The following is a 17,913-nucleotide window of genomic DNA, read 5'->3' on the forward strand; positions in this document are numbered from 1 at the left end:
ATAACGCTCCAGTACTTATATAACCTCTATATATTACATCATATGTGATATCAGCCGCTCCTCTTATAACGCTCCAGTACTGATATAACCTCTATATATTACATCATATGTGATATCAGCCGCTCCTCTTATAACGCTCCAGTACTGATATAACCTCTATATATTACATCATATGTGATGATATCAGCCGCTCCTCTTATAACGCTCCAGTACTGATATAACCTCTATATATTACATCATATGTGATATCAGCCGCTCCTCTTATAACGCTCCAGTACTGATATAACCTCTATATATTACATCATATGTGATGATATCAGCCGCTCCTCTTATAACGCTCCAGTACGCATATAACCTCTATATATTACATCATATGTGATGATATCAGCCGCTCCTCTTATAACGCTCCAGTACTGATATAACCTCTATATATTACATCATATGTGATGATATCAGCCGCTCCTCTTATAACGCTCCAGTACTGATATAACCTCTATATATTACATCATATGTGATATCAGCCGCTCCTCTTATAACGCTCCAGTACGCATATAACCTCTATATATTACATCATATGTGATGATATCAGCCGCTCCTCTTATAACGCTCCAGTACTGATATAACCTCTATATATTACATCATATGTGATGATATCAGCCGCTCCTCTTATAACGCTCCAGTACTGATATAACCTCTATATATTACATCATATGTGATGATATCAGCCGCTCCTCTTATAACGCTCCAGTACGCATATAACCTCTATATATTACATCATATGTGATGATATCAGCCGCTCCTCTTATAACGCTCCAGTACTGATATAACCTCTATATATTACATCATATGTGATATCAGCCGCTCCTCTTATAACGCTCCAGTACTGATATAACCTCTATATATTACATCATATGTGATGATATCATCCTCTTATAACGCTCCAGTACTGATATAACCTCTATATATTACATCATATGTGATGATATCATCCTCTTATAACGCTCCAGTACTGATATAACCTCTATATATTACATCATATGTGATGATATCATCCTCTTATAACGCTCCAGTACTGATATAACCTCTATATATTACATCATATGTGATGATATCAGCCGCTCCTCTTATAACGCTCCAGTACTGATATAACCTCTATATATTACATCATATGTGATATCAGCCGCTCCTCTTATAACGCTCCAGTACTGATATAACCTCTATATATTACATCATATGTGATGATATCATCCTCTTATAACGCTCCAGTACTGATATAACCTCTATATATTACATCATATGTGATGATATCATCCTCTTATAACGCTCCAGTACTGATATAATCTCTATATATTACATCATATGTGATGATATCAGCCGCTCCTCTTATAACGCTCCAGTACTGATATAATCTCTATATATTACATCATATGTGATGATATCAGCCGCTCCTCTTATAACGCTCCAGTACTGATATAATCTCTATATATTACATCATATGTGATGATATCAGCCGCTCCTCTTATAACGCTCCAGTACTGATATAACCTCTATATATTACATCATATGTGATGATATCAGCCGCTCCTCTTATAACGCTCCAGTACTGATATAACCTCTATATATTACATCATATGTGATATCAGCCGCTCCTCTTATAACGCTCCAGTACTGATATAATCTCTATATATTACATCATATGTGATATCAGCCGCTCCCCTTATAACGCTCCAGTACTGATATAATCTCTATATATTACATCATATGTGATATCAGCCGCTCCTCTTATAACGCTCCAGTACGCATATAACCTCTATATATTACATCATATGTGACTGATATCAGCCGCTCCTCTAACTCTCCAGTACTGATATAACCTCTATATATTACATCATATGTGATGATATCAGCCGCTCCCCTTATAACGCTCCAGTACTGATATAATCTCTATATATTACATCATATGTGATGATATCAGCCGCTCCTCTTATAACGCTCCAGTACTGATATAATCTCTATATATTACATCATATGTGACTGATATCAGCCGCTCCTCTTATAACGCTCCAGTACGCATATAACCTCTATATATTACATCATATGTGATATCAGCCGCTCCTCTTATAACGCTCCAGTACTGATATAACCTCTATATATTACATCATATGTGATATCAGCCGCTCCTCTTATAACGCTCCAGTACTGATATAATCTCTATATATTACATCATATGTGACTGATATCAGCCGCTCCTCTTATAACGCTCCAGTACTGATATAACCTCTATATATTACATCATATGTGATATCAGCCGCTCCTCTTATAACGCTCCAGTACTGATATAACCTCTATATATTACATCATATGTGACTGATATCAGCCGCTCCTCTTATAACGCTCCAGTACTGATATAATCTCTATATATTACATCATATGTGACTGATATCAGCCGCTCCTCTTATAACGCTCCAGTACTGATATAACCTCTATATATTACATCATATGTGACTGATATCAGCCGCTCCTCTTATAACGCTCCAGTACTGATATAATCTCTATATATTACATCATATGTGACTGATATCAGCCGCTCCTCTTATAACGCTCCAGTACTGATATAATCTCTATATATTACATCATATGTGACTGATATCAGCCGCTCCTCTTATAACGCTCCAGTACTGATATAATCTCTATATATTACATCATATGTGACTGATATCAGCCGCTCCTCTTATAACGCTCCAGTACTGATATAACCTCTATATATTACATCATATGTGACTGATATCAGCCGCTCCTCTTATAACGCTCCAGTACTGATATAATCTCTATATATTACATCATATGTGATGATATCAGCCGCTCCTCTTATGACGCTCCAGTACTGATATAACCTCTATATATTACATCATATGTGATATCAGCCGCTCCTCTTATAACGCTCCAGTACTGATATAACCTCTATATATTACATCATATGTGATATCAGCCGCTCCTCTTATAACGCTCCAGTACTGATATAATCTCTATATATTACATCATATGTGATATCAGCCGCTCCCCTTATAACGCTCCAGTACTGATATAACCTCTATATATTACATCATATGTGACTGATATCAGCCGCTCCTCTAACGCTCCAGTACTGATATAACCTCTATATATTACATCATATGTGATGATATCAGCCGCTCCCCTTATAACGCTCCAGTACTGATATAATCTCTATATATTACATCATATGTGATGATATCAGCTGCTCCTCTTATAACGCTCCAGTACTGATATAACCTCTATATATTACATCATATGTGATATCAGCCGCTCCTCTTATAACGCTCCAGTACTGATATAATCTCTATATATTACATTATATGTGATGATATCAGCCGCTCCTCTTATAACGCTCCAGTACTGATATAACCTCTATATATTACATCATATGTGATATCAGCTGCTCCTCTTATAACGCTCCAGTACTGATATCATCACATAAGATGTAATATATAGAGATTATATCAGTACTGGAGCATTATAAGAGGAGCGGCTGATATCACATATGATGTAATATATAGAGGTTATATCAGTACTGGAGCGTTATAAGAGGAGCGGCTGATATCATCACATATGATGTAATATATAGAGGTTATATCAGTACTGGAGCGTTATAAGAGGAGCGGCTGATATCAGTCACATATGATGTAATATATAGAGGTTATATCAGTACTGGAGCGTTATAAGAGGAGCGGCTGATATCACATATGATGTAATATATAGAGGTTATATCAGCCGCTCCTCATATAACGCTCCAGCACTGATATAACTTCATTACATTTACATGTTTACCCACTTTGGGGTTCAGCAGTGTGGGAGATCATGTCTGTCCACTGTAAGGATTGGTGACCACATGACGCCTCTGGTCGCTCATACAATATGGCTCCAGTTATGTCCTCTATATACATTGTAACCTGACTGGTCTCTCTGTTCTTTGCAGGAAGTTTATCGTATCCCTAAGAAAACGCCAGTGGAGAAGGAGCACAGTAAGTGATTTGTCTTCACCCTTCTCTATCATAATCACCCATCACATGACCATCACCGCCATTACCATCCCCCCCACTGCAACCACCTTCATCTGGGTCTCTGGTGTGGATTTAGGTGACTGGTTTCAGTGGGTGACAGCAGTGGAGCTCATAGGGGTCACTACTTATGTGAGGATGAACCCATTGCTGAGAGGAAAGCTGATCTGCCTGTCTGCACTGCTATACCTTCGCCAACAGAGGGCAGTCATGTACAGATTTTGCAGGACTGAATGTGATTATTGGGATTCACGGCAATGACCTTTTGTAGATAGATCTGTGTGCACATCCTTATACTGACCTCATGTACATCACTGTGTACATCCTTATTACTTACCTCGTGTACATCACTGTGTACATCCTTATTACTGACCTTGTATACATCACTGTGTACATCCTTATTACTGACCTTGTGTACATCACTGTGTACATCCTTATTACTGACCTTGTATACATCACTGTGTACATCCTTATTACTGACCTTGTGTACATCACTGTGTACATCCTTATTACTGACCTTGTGTACATCACTGTGTACATCCTTATTACTGACCTTGTGTACATCACTGTGTACATCCTTATTACTGACCTCATGTACATCACTGTGTACATCCTTATTACTGACCTTGTGTACATCACTGTATACATCCTTATTACTGACCTTGTGTACATCACTGTGTACATCCTTATTACTGACCTTGTGTACATCACTGTATACATCCTTATACTGACCTTGTGTATATCACTGTGTACATCCTTATTACTGACCTCGTGTACATCACTGTATACATCCTTATTACTGACCTTGTGTACATCACTGTGTACATCCTTATTACTGACCTTGTGTACATCACTGTATACATCCTTATACTGACCTTGTGTACATCACTGTGTACATCCTTATTACTGTCCTTGTGCACATCACTGTGTACATCCTTATTACTGACCTTGTGTACATCACTGTGTACATCCTTATTACTGTCCTTGTGCACATCACTGTGTACATCCTTATTACTGTCCTTGTGCACATCACTGTGTACATCCTTATTACTGACCTTGTGCACATCACTGTGTACATCCTTATACTGACCTTGTGTACATCACTGTATACATCCTTATTACTGACCTTGTGTACATCACTGTGTACATCCTTATTACTTACCTCGTGTACATCACTGTGTACATCCTTATACTGACCTTGTGTACATCACTGTGTACATCCTTATTATTGACCTTGTGTACATCACTGTGTACATCCTTATACTGACCTCGTGTACATCACTGTATACATCCTTATTACTGACCTTGTGTACATCACTGTGTACATCCTTATTACTTACCTCGTGTACATCACTGTATACATCCTTATACTGACCTTGTGTATATCACTGTGTACATCCTTATTACTGTCCTTGTGTACATCACTGTGTACATTCTTATTGCTGACCTCGTGTACATCACTGTGTACATCCTTATTACTGACCTCATGTACATCACTGTGTACATCCTTATTACTGACCTCATGTACATCACTGTGTACATCCTTATTACTGACCTTGTGTACATCACTGTGTACATCCTTATACTGACCTTGTATACATCACTGTGTACATTCTTATTACTGACCTCGTGTACATCACTGTGTACATCCTTATTACTGACCTTGTGTACATCACTGTGTACATCCTTATTACTGACCTTGTGTACATCACTGTGTACATCCTTATTACTTACCTCGTGTACATCACTGTGTACATTCTTATTGCTGACCTCGTGTACATCACTGTGTACATCCTTATACTGACCTTGTATACATCACTGTGTACATCCTTATTACTGACCTCGTGTACATCACTGTGTACATCCTTATACTGACCTTGTGTACATCACTGTGTACATCCTTATTACTGACCTTGTGTACATCACTGTGTACATTCTTATTACTTACCTCGTGTACATCACTGTATACATCCTTATTACTGACCTTGTGTACATCACTGTGTACATCCTTATTACTGACCTTGTGTACATCACTGTGTACATCCTTATTACTGACCTCGTGTACATCACTGTGTACATCCTTATTACTGACCTTGTGTACATCACTGTGTACATCCTTATTACTGTCCTTATATACCATCACTGTATACATCCTTATTACTGACCTCATGTACATCACTGTGTACATTCTTATTACTGACCTCGTGTACATCACTGTGTACATCCTTATTACTGACCTTGTGTACATCACTGTGTACATCCTTATTACTGACCTTGTGTACATCACTGTGTACATCCTTATTACTGACCTCGTGTACATCACTGTATACATCCTTATTACTGACCTTGTGTACATCACTGTATACATCCTTATTACTGACCTTGTATACATCACTGTGTACATCCTTATTACTTACCTCGTGTACATCACTGTATACATCCTTATTACTGACCTTGTGTACATCCTTATTACTGACCTCGTGTACATCACTGTGTACATCCTTATTACTGACCTCGTGTACATCACTGTGTACATCCTTATTACTGACCTTGTGTACATCCTTATTACTGACCTTGTATACATCACTGTATACATCCTTATTACTTACCTCGTGTACATCACTGTGTACATCCTTATACTGACCTTGTGTACATCACTGTGTACATCCTTATTACTGACCTCGTGTACATCACTGTATACATCCTTATTACTGACCTCATGTACATCACTGTATACATCCTTATTACTGACCTCATGTACATCACTATACATCCTTATTACTGACCTTGTGCACATCACTGTGTACATTCTTATTACTGACCTCGTGTACATCACTGTGTACATCCTTATTACTGACCTTGTGTACATCACTGTGTACATCCTTATTACTGACCTTGTGTACATCACTGTGTACATCCTTATTACTGACCTTGTGTACATCACTGTGTACATCCTTATTACTGACCTCATGTACATCACTGTGCACATCCTTATTACTGACCTCGTGTACATCACTGTGCACATCCTTATTACTGACCTCGTGTACATCACTGTGTACATCCTTATTACTGACCTTGTATACATCACTGTGTACATCCTTATTACTGACCTCGTGTACATCACTGTGTACATCCTTATTACTGACCTTGTGTACATCACTGTGTACATCCTTATTACTGACCTTGTGTACATCACTGTATACATCCTTATTACTGACCTTGTATACCATCACTGTGTACATCCTTATTACTGACCTTGTATACATCACTGTGTACATCCTTATTACTGACCTCGTGTACATCACTGTATACATCCTTATTACTGACCTTGTGTACATCACTGTGTACATCCTTATTACTGACCTCATGTACATCACTGTGTACATCCTTATTACTGACCTTGTGTACATCACTGTGTACATCCTTATTACTGACCTCATGTACATCACTGTATACATCCTTATTACTGACCTCATGTGCCGTCACACTGTGTACATCCTTATTACTGACCTCATGTACATCACTGTGTACATCCTTATTACTGACCTTGTGTACATCACTGTATACATCCTTATTACTGTCCTTGTATACCATCACTGTGTACATCCTTATTACTGACCTTGTGTACATCACTGTATACATCCTTATTACTGACCTCATGTACATCACTGTGTACATCCTTATTACTGACCTCATGTACATCACTGTATACATCCTTATTACTGACCTTGTGTACATCACTGTGTACATCCTTATTACTGACCTTGTGTACATCACTGTGTACATCCTTATTACTGACCTTGTGTACATCACTGTGTACATCCTTATTACTGACCTTGTATACATCACTGTATACATCCTTATTACTGACCTTGTGTACATCACTGTATACATCCTTATTACTGACCTTGTGTACATCACTGTGTACATCCTTATTACTGACCTCGTGTACATCACTGTATACATCCTTATTACTGACCTCGTGTACATCACTGTATACATCCTTATTACTGACCTCATGTACATCACTGTGTACATCCTTATTACTGACCTTGTGTACATCACTGTATACATCCTTATTACTGACCTTGTGTACATCACTGTATACATCCTTATTACTGACCTCATGTACATCACTGTATACATCCTTATTACTGACCTTGTGCACATCACTGTATACATCCTTATTACTGACCTTGTGTACATCACTGTATACATCCTTATTACTGACCTTGTGTACATCACTGTATACATCCTTATTACTGACCTCGTGTACATCACTGTGTACATCCTTATTACTGACCTCATGTACATCACTGTATACATCCTTATTACTGACCTTGTATACCATCACTGTGTACATCCTTATTACTGACCTTGTGTACATCACTGTATACATCCTTATTACTGACCTTGTGTACATCACTGTATACATCCTTATTACTGACCTCGTGTACATCACTGTATACATCCTTATTACTGACCTTGTATACCATCACTGTGCACATCCTTATTACTGACCTCGTGTACATCACTGTGCACATCCTTATTACTGACCTCGTGTACATCACTGTGTACATCCTTATTACTGACCTTGTATACATCACTGTGTACATCCTTATTACTGACCTCGTGTACATCACTGTGTACATCCTTATTACTGACCTTGTGTACATCACTGTGTACATCCTTATTACTGACCTTGTGTACATCACTGTATACATCCTTATTACTGACCTTGTATACCATCACTGTGTACATCCTTATTACTGACCTTGTATACATCACTGTGTACATCCTTATTACTGACCTCGTGTACATCACTGTATACATCCTTATTACTGACCTTGTGTACATCACTGTGTACATCCTTATTACTGACCTCATGTACATCACTGTGTACATCCTTATTACTGACCTTGTGTACATCACTGTGTACATCCTTATTACTGACCTCATGTACATCACTGTATACATCCTTATTACTGACCTCATGTGCCGTCACACTGTGTACATCCTTATTACTGACCTCATGTACATCACTGTGTACATCCTTATTACTGACCTTGTGTACATCACTGTATACATCCTTATTACTGTCCTTGTATACCATCACTGTGTACATCCTTATTACTGACCTTGTGTACATCACTGTATACATCCTTATTACTGACCTCATGTACATCACTGTGTACATCCTTATTACTGACCTCATGTACATCACTGTATACATCCTTATTACTGACCTTGTGTACATCACTGTGTACATCCTTATTACTGACCTTGTGTACATCACTGTGTACATCCTTATTACTGACCTTGTGTACATCACTGTGTACATCCTTATTACTGACCTTGTATACATCACTGTATACATCCTTATTACTGACCTTGTGTACATCACTGTATACATCCTTATTACTGACCTTGTGTACATCACTGTATACATCCTTATTACTGACCTTGTGTACATCACTGTATACATCCTTATTACTGACCTCGTGTACATCACTGTATACATCCTTATTACTGACCTCGTGTACATCACTGTATACATCCTTATTACTGACCTCGTGTACATCACTGTGTACATCCTTATTACTGACCTTGTGTACATCACTGTATACATCCTTATTACTGACCTTGTGTACATCACTGTATACATCCTTATTACTGACCTCATGTACATCACTGTATACATCCTTATTACTGACCTTGTGCACATCACTGTATACATCCTTATTACTGACCTTGTGTACATCACTGTATACATCCTTATTACTGACCTTGTATACCATCACTGTGTACATCCTTATTACTGACCTTGTGTACATCACTGTATACATCCTTATTACTGACCTTGTGTACATCACTGTATACATCCTTATTACTGACCTCGTGTACATCACTGTATACATCCTTATTACTGACCTTGTATACCATCACTGTATACATCCTTATTACTGACCTTGTATACCATCACTGTGTACATCCTTATTACTGACCTTATATACCATCACTGTAAACATCCTTATTACTGACCTCATGTACATCACTGTGTACATCCTTATTACTGACCTCATGTACATCACTGTGTACATCCTTATTACTGACCTTGTGTACATCACTGTGTACATCCTTATTACTGTCCTTGTGTACATCACTGTACATCCTTATTACTGACCTCGTGTACATCACTGTATACATCCTTATTACTGACCTTGTGCACATCACTGTGTACATTCTTATTGCTGACCTCGTGTACATCACTGTGTACATCCTTATTACTGACCTTGTGCACATCACTGTGTACATCCTTATTACTGACCTTGTTTACATCACTGTGTACATCCTTATTACTGTCCTTGTGTACATCACTGTGTACATCCTTATTACTGACCTCGTGTACATCACTGTATACATCCTTATTACTGACCTTGTGCACATCACTGTGTACATTCTTATTGCTGACCTCGTGTACATCACTGTGTACATCCTTATTACTGACCTTGTGCACATCACTGTGTACATCCTTATTACTGACCTTGTTTACATCACTGTGTACATCCTTATTACTGACCTTGTATACATCATTGTGTACATCCTTATTACTGACCTTGTGTACATCACTGTGCACATCCTTATTACTGACCTCGTGTACATCACTGTGTACATCCTTATTACTGACCTTGTGTACATCACTGTACATCCTTATTACTGACCTCGTGTACATCACTGTATACATCCTTATTACTGTCCTTATATACCATCACTGTAAACATCCTTATTACTGACCTCATGTACATCACTGTGTACATCCTTATTACTGACCTCATGTACATCACTGTGTACATCCTTATTACTGACCTTGTGTACATCACTGTGTACATCCTTATTACTGTCCTTGTGTACATCACTGTGTACATCCTTATTACTTACCTTGTGTACATCACTGTGTACATCCTTATTACTGACCTCGTGTACATCACTGTATACATCCTTATTACTGTCCTTATATACCATCACTGTATACATCCTTATTACTGACCTCATGTACATCACTGTGTACATCCTTATTACTGACCTGATGTACATCACTGTGTACATCCTTATTACTGACCTTGTATACATCACTGTGTACATCCTTATTACTGTCCTTATATACCATCACTGTATACATCCTTATTACTGACCTCATGTACATCACTGTGTACATCCTTATTACTGACCTTGTATACATCACTGTGTACATCCTTATTACTGTCCTTATATACCATCACTGTATACATCCTTATTACTGACCTCATGTACATCACTGTGTACATCCTTATTACTGACCTTGTGTACATCACTGTGTACATCCTTATTACTGACCTTGTATACATCACTGTGTACATCCTTATTACTGTCCTTATATACCATCACTGTGTACATCCTTATTACTGACCTCATGTGCCGTCACACTGTGCACATCCTTTTATACTAACCTTGTGCTGTCATGGTGTGCACATCCTCTTCGCCCCCTGTATCCTTACTTATATTTCCCTGTCTTTTTTGTCTCCACAGATGACCGCTGGAGGGACTCCGCAGGTGGAGGTTACCAAACCCCGACCACCAAGACTCCAGGCAGGGAGAGGGACTCAGAGCGACAGAGCCAGAAGAAGCGCAAGAAATCCCCATCTCCACCATCCTTCTATGAGCGCAGTGCAAAGAGGGGAGAGGACAGGTAGGTGGCACTGCCCTGGGCACTGTGTGCTACTTAAAGGGGTACTCCAGGGAATACAACTCATATCAATCTCAGCCGGTGATTGGCTGAGCAGGCCATCTCTCCTGCTAGTCTCCAAAGCTGCGGCTGGAGCACTCAGGAGAATAGAATGTTGAGCAGTTAGAGCCGAGCCTCATATAGGGGTCGCGGGGGGTCCCAGTGGTCGTACCGCCTGCGATCAGACACCTATCCCCTATCCTGTGAATAGGGGATAAGTCGTGTTCCTTAGAGTACCCCTTTAAGGCCGGTCCACACTACAGACTTTCAACCATTAGAATTCCGCTGGCTGAATGTCCTTTAGCAGCAGGCACCACCGCATGCTTTGGCGGTAGGACGCACGCACATTACAGTCTCCATAGACCGCAGTGCAGTCCTGGTGCAATTCAGCTCAAAGAATAACATACAATTCCCCAATTTGAACAGAGCAGCAGAATCCTATTGAAAACAATGAAACTGCTGCAAGCGGAATGTAGTCGGCTGAATTTGCGTAGTGTGAAAGAGACCTAAAGGACTGTAGGTCATGTAATGGGGGCTCAGGCAGGCGCATGTTCATCTAGTAATTTGTCAGTGACCAAGCGGCCATTGCCTCTGTACCTGCCAGCAGGAGGGCGGTGATCTGTGGTATAGCTGCTGCAGTGAGGTGTCTGGTGTCCCCGCAGGTACGATACTCCAGCCTCCTCTAAGAAGAAGGGCCGTCTGCAGGACCGGAACAAGCTGTCCACGGAGGAGCGCAGGAAATTGTTTGAGCAGGAGGTGGCGCAGAGGGAGGCGCAGAAGCAGCAGCAGCAGATGCAGAACATCTGCATCACCTCCCCTCTCCCATACGACTCCATGCCCTATGGTACCCAGATTCCCCCACCCTTCATAATGTACCCCCAAGGATACCCCATCCAGTCCTTCGTTGACCCCACAAACCCTAATGCCGGTAAAGTCCTGTTGCCTACTCCCCCTCCTCTGGAGTCTGTGAACTCCCCCAACAGCTATGACCCCTCCCAGGGCATGGTGGTCAATCAGGCAATGCTCACCCCTCAGCCGGTCCCAGTGGTGCAGCATGTCCCGGCCCCTATGGACGTCCCCACGCAGCAGTATGTAGCCCAGCCGGAGCCGATGGTTCCATCAGACCCCAATGTGACTGTGATGCCGGTACCAGCCCCCAGCACTGTTCCCACTCAAACCTATGGGGTGTGGGACCCCAACCAGCAAGCAGTGGCGGTGCCGCAGCATCAGGCACAACCTCAGTACCCTCCAGCCCCTGCGCCCCCTACAGTCTACTACCCAGGACAGGCCTGCCCAGCAGTGTACGGGGTGCCAGCCCCCTACCCGCCGACGGCCCAATCCATGGTGCAGGTAAGTGCTGCTGCCCAAATATATATATAATGCCATATTGACTTGTTTTATAAATGTATACCTAGAAGGACCTTCTGACCTAATATGTCTCAGAGCTGAGGGTTTGTGTCTAGAGATGAGCGAACTTACAGTAAATTCGATTCGTCACGAACTTCTCTGCTCGACAGTTGATGACTTATCCTGCATAAATTAGTTCAGCTTTCAGGTGCTCCCGTGGGCTGGAAAAGGTGGATACAGTCCTAGGAGACTCTTTCCTAGGACTGTATCCACCTTTTCCAGCCCACCGGAGCACCTGAAAGCTGAACTAATTTACGCAGGATAAGTCATCAACTGCCGAGCCGAGAAGTTCGTGACGAATCGAATTTACTGTAAGTTTGCTCATCTCTATTTGTATCCAGCAGTCCTCTGTGAGCTAAACATCCTGGACTCCGGACTGATACATTGTATATAGCTCGTCCTGCTCTCAGCTGAGAAGTGATACAATTGTATCCAGTCTAGACAATGCTCTGTGAGCTAAACATCCTGGACTCCAGACTGATACATGGTACATAGCTAGTCCTGCTCTCAGCTGAGAAGTGATACAATCGTATCCAGTCTAGACAATGCTCTGTGAGCTAAACATCCTGGACTCCAGACTGATACATTGTACATAGCTAGTCCTGCTCTCAGCTGAGAAGTGATACAATTGTATCCAGTCTATAGACAATGCTCTGTGAGCTAAACATCCTGGACCCCAGACTGATACATTGTACATAGCTAGTCCTGCTCTCAGCTGAGAAGTATATACAATTGTATCCAGTCTAGACAATGCTCTGTGAGCTAAATATCCTGGACCCAAGACTGATAGATTGTACATAGCTAGTCCTGCTCTCAGCTGAGAAGTATATACAATTGTATCCAGTCTAGACAATGCTCTGTGAGCTAAACATCCTGGACCCCAGACTGATACATTGTACATAGCTAGTCCTGCTCTCAGCTGAGAAGTGATACAATTGTATCCAGTCTATAGACAATGCTCTGTGAGCTGAACATCCTGGACTCCAGACTGATACATTGTACATAGCTAGTCCTGCTCTCAGCTGAGAAGTGATACAATTGTATCCAGTCTAGACAATGCTCTGTGAGCTAAACATCCTGGACCCCAGACTGATAACATTTTACCTGAAATACAATTGTAGTTGTTACTTTCTCACAGCTGAGTTTTGGTTCAGTTGCACCCAGTGAAACACTCCTCTTATAACTGAACATATGTACAGCACGAATCTCTTTATCTGACCGTTTGTTACAATGATTTAGTTTGATACAGTGTATCTACTGAAGTGAAACATTGTAGCAAACTATCGGTACAAGAGAGGGTTGTGCTGCTGTTTAGCTTACAGAGCATTGTCTAGACTGGTTACATTGGATACATTTTATCTGCTCTGGTACATTATAACAAACTGCTGATGTATTAAGCATACAGATAATAGTCTAGATCAGTTATATCTAAACTGTGGACCACCAGATGTTGCAGAACTACAACTTCCAGCAAGCCCGGACATCCAAAACTACAACTCCCAGCATGCTGGACAGCTACAATTACATCTCTCCTAGCATGCCCGGACAGCCAAAACTACAACTCCCAGGATGCCGGACAGCTAAAATTACATCTCTCCTAGCATGCCCGGACAGCCAAAACTACAACTCCCAGCATGCCCGAACAGCCGCTGGCTGTCCGGGCATGCTGGGAGTTATAGTTTTGCTACATATGGAGGGCCACAGTTAGGAGACAATTGATCTAGACTGATAGAATTGTAACAAACCCTTAAACTGTGGACCTCCAGATGTTGCAAAACTACAACTCCCAGCATGCCCGAACAGCCAGCGGCTGTTCGGGCATGCTGGGAGTTGTAGTTTTGGCTGTCCGGGCATGCTGCGAGTTGTAGTTTTGGCTGTCCGGGCATGCTGCGAGTTGTAGTTTTGGCTGTCCGGGCATGCTGCGAGTTGTAGTTTTGGCTGTTCGGGCATGCTGCGAGTTGTAGTTTTGGCTGTCCAGGCATGCTGGGAGTTGTAGTTTTGGCTGTCCGGGCATGCTGCGAGTTGTAGTTTTGGCTGTCCAGGCATGCTGCGAGTTGTAGTTTTGGCTGTCCAGGCATGCTGCGAGTTGTAGTTTTGGCTGTCCGGGCATGCTGCGAGTTGTAGTTTTGGCTGTCCAGGCATGCTGCGAGTTGTAGTTTTGGCTGTCCGGGCATGCTGCGAGTTGTAGTTTTGGCTGTTCGGGCATGCTGCGAGTTGTAGTTTTGGCTGTCCGGGCATGCTGGAAGTTGTAGTTTTGGCTGTCCGGGCATGCTGGAAGTTGTAGTTTTGGCTGTCCGAGCATGCTGGGACTTGTAGTTTTGCAACATCTGGAGGTCCACAACTTGGAGACAACTGATCCAGACTGATAAAATTGTAACAAACCCTCAGTGTTGAGACATATATGGCCTTTAATGTTGGGATCGTTGACATTACATTTTCGACCCCCCTTCCTGTAAGATTGGGGTCTTTGCTGATCTGCTCCAGGTTCTGGCTGCTCGCGGTCTCGCCATGAACATTAATTAATCCAAGGCCCCCGAGCTTGTGGTTTGTTACAATGTGACGCCCCTCCTCGCATTAAATTGCCAGGAATGTTTACTTAATATTTTTATGAGATTCCGCTCGCTCTAATTTAATTAAAAAAAAAAAATAAATTCCAGTGCCAAATGTGCGAGCAATGAATTGTGGAATATTCGGGTCCCTTGCGGGTGGTCTTAGCACTAATATGTGTAATTCCCATGGACCCCCCAAAGATGGTGCATTGTGGCCTGTAATACACGCAGGTTCATGGATTCACCTCCTGTAGCATTGTTCATCCTGAGTCTCCTGGTTCAGGCATAGAACATCAGAAACGCAGTGAGGACGGACAGTGGAGGATGGAACTGTATAGAAAAGTGTAGAATGAGGAGCCATGTGACCACCAGGGGGCGATAGTGATGGTCGTGTAACTATGTTGTGTCTGCAGAGCTACGCGCAGCCCGGATTGCAGTACATGCCAGGTCAGCAGATCTACGCACCGCACCCGCCAGGAGTCGTCGTTCAGCAGGCCCCTCCTGTGGCGGCCATTGTGGCACCTGGGCAGCCACCAGCCTTGCAGCAGGTAGGTGGTCACCATAAGCCGTGCCACATGGTAATGCCTCTGCCCACATGGTAATGCCTCTGCCCACATTATGGTAATGCCTCTGCCCACATTATGGTAATGCCTCTGCCCACATTATGGTAATGCCTCTGCCCACATTATGGTGATGCCTCTGCCCACATGGTAATGCCTCTCCCCACATTATGGTAATGCCTCTGCCCACATTATGGTAATGCCTCTGCCCACATTATGGTAATGCCTCTGCCCACATTATGGCGATGCCTCTGCCCACATGGTAATGCCTCTCCCCACATTATGGTAATGCCTCTGCCCACATTATGGTAATGCCTCTGCCCACATTATGGCAATGCCTCTGCCCACATTATGGCGATGCCTCTGCCCACATTATGGCGATGCCTCTGCCCACATTATGGCGATGCCTCTGCCCACATTATGGGAATGCCTCTGCCCACATTATGGCGATGCCTCTGCCCACATTATGGCGATGCCTCTGCCCACATTATGGTGATGCCTCTGCCCACATTATGGTGATGCCTCTGCCCACATGGTAATGCCTCTCCCCACATTATGGTAATGCCTCTGCCCACATTATGGTAATGCCTCTGCCCACATTATGGCGATGCCTCTGCCCACATGGTAATGCCTCTGCCCACATTATGGTAATGCCTCTGCCCACATTATGGCGATGCCTCTGCCCACATTATGGCTATGCCTCTGCCCACATTATGGCTATGCCTCTGCCCACATTATGGCTATGCCGAGGCCCACATTATGGCTATGCCGAGGCCCACATTATGGCTATGCCGAGGCCCACATTGTAATGCCTCTGCCCACATGGTAATGCCTCTGCCCACATTATGGTAATGCCTCTGCCCACATTATGGCGATGCCTCTGCCCACATTATGGCTATGCCTCTGCCCACATTATGGCTATGCCTCTGCCCACATTATGGCTATGCCGAGGCCCACATTATGGCTATGCCGAGGCCCACATTATGGCTATGCCGAGGCCCACATTGTAATGCCTCTGCCCACATTATGGCGATGCCTCTGCCCACATTATGGTCATACATGAATCCACCCACTTCCACTGCCCACATCACTTTTTTATTTTTTACTTTTTTTATTTTACAGCCTGAGATGGGAATGGCGCCCAACAGCATCATGGAGCTGCCGCCTCCTTCTCCACCCAAGCCTAAGACCATCGTCCTGCCCCCCAGCTGGAAGACGGCCCGGGACCCTGAGGGCAAAATCTATTATTACCATGTAATAACCAGGTGAGTGACGGGCGGCGGCGCCCCCTGAATTCATGTGCGTTACACACATATATGAAGGAAAGTGACCAGGATAAACTGTAACATACCCTCAGCTGTGAGAAATATTAGACTGTACACTGAGGAGGTTTATTTAAAGGAGTGATCCAACGAAAAGCATCTTATCCCCTTTACACAGGATAAGGGTTAAGTGTCTGATCGCAGGGGGTCCTACTGAGCGGGCTTTCTGCGAGGAGTGCTGCATGCACTCCATTCATTCTCTATGGGAGCACCGGAGAGACCTGAGTGCTGAACATG

At 42.4% G+C, this 17,913-nt stretch overlaps 1 protein-coding gene across 1 annotated transcript in view; it reads left to right on the plus strand.

Moving 5' to 3' along the window:
* Positions 1-17,619, plus strand: part of SETD2 (SET domain containing 2, histone lysine methyltransferase) — a gene marked incomplete at its 3' end in the record, with an annotated part of 64,035 nt that extends 46,416 nt beyond the window's left edge. The window contains 5 exon segments of the mRNA XM_056518730.1: positions 3,995-4,040; positions 11,643-11,802; positions 12,501-13,188; positions 16,208-16,342; positions 17,477-17,619. Coding sequence (XP_056374705.1) covers positions 3,995-4,040; positions 11,643-11,802; positions 12,501-13,188; positions 16,208-16,342; positions 17,477-17,619 — 1,172 coding nt within the window.
* Positions 17,620-17,913: the final 294 nt, after the last annotated feature.

This window comes from Hyla sarda, chromosome 5, assembly GCF_029499605.1.
Source record: "Hyla sarda isolate aHylSar1 chromosome 5, aHylSar1.hap1, whole genome shotgun sequence".
NCBI classification, from domain to species: domain Eukaryota; kingdom Metazoa; phylum Chordata; class Amphibia; order Anura; family Hylidae; genus Hyla; species Hyla sarda.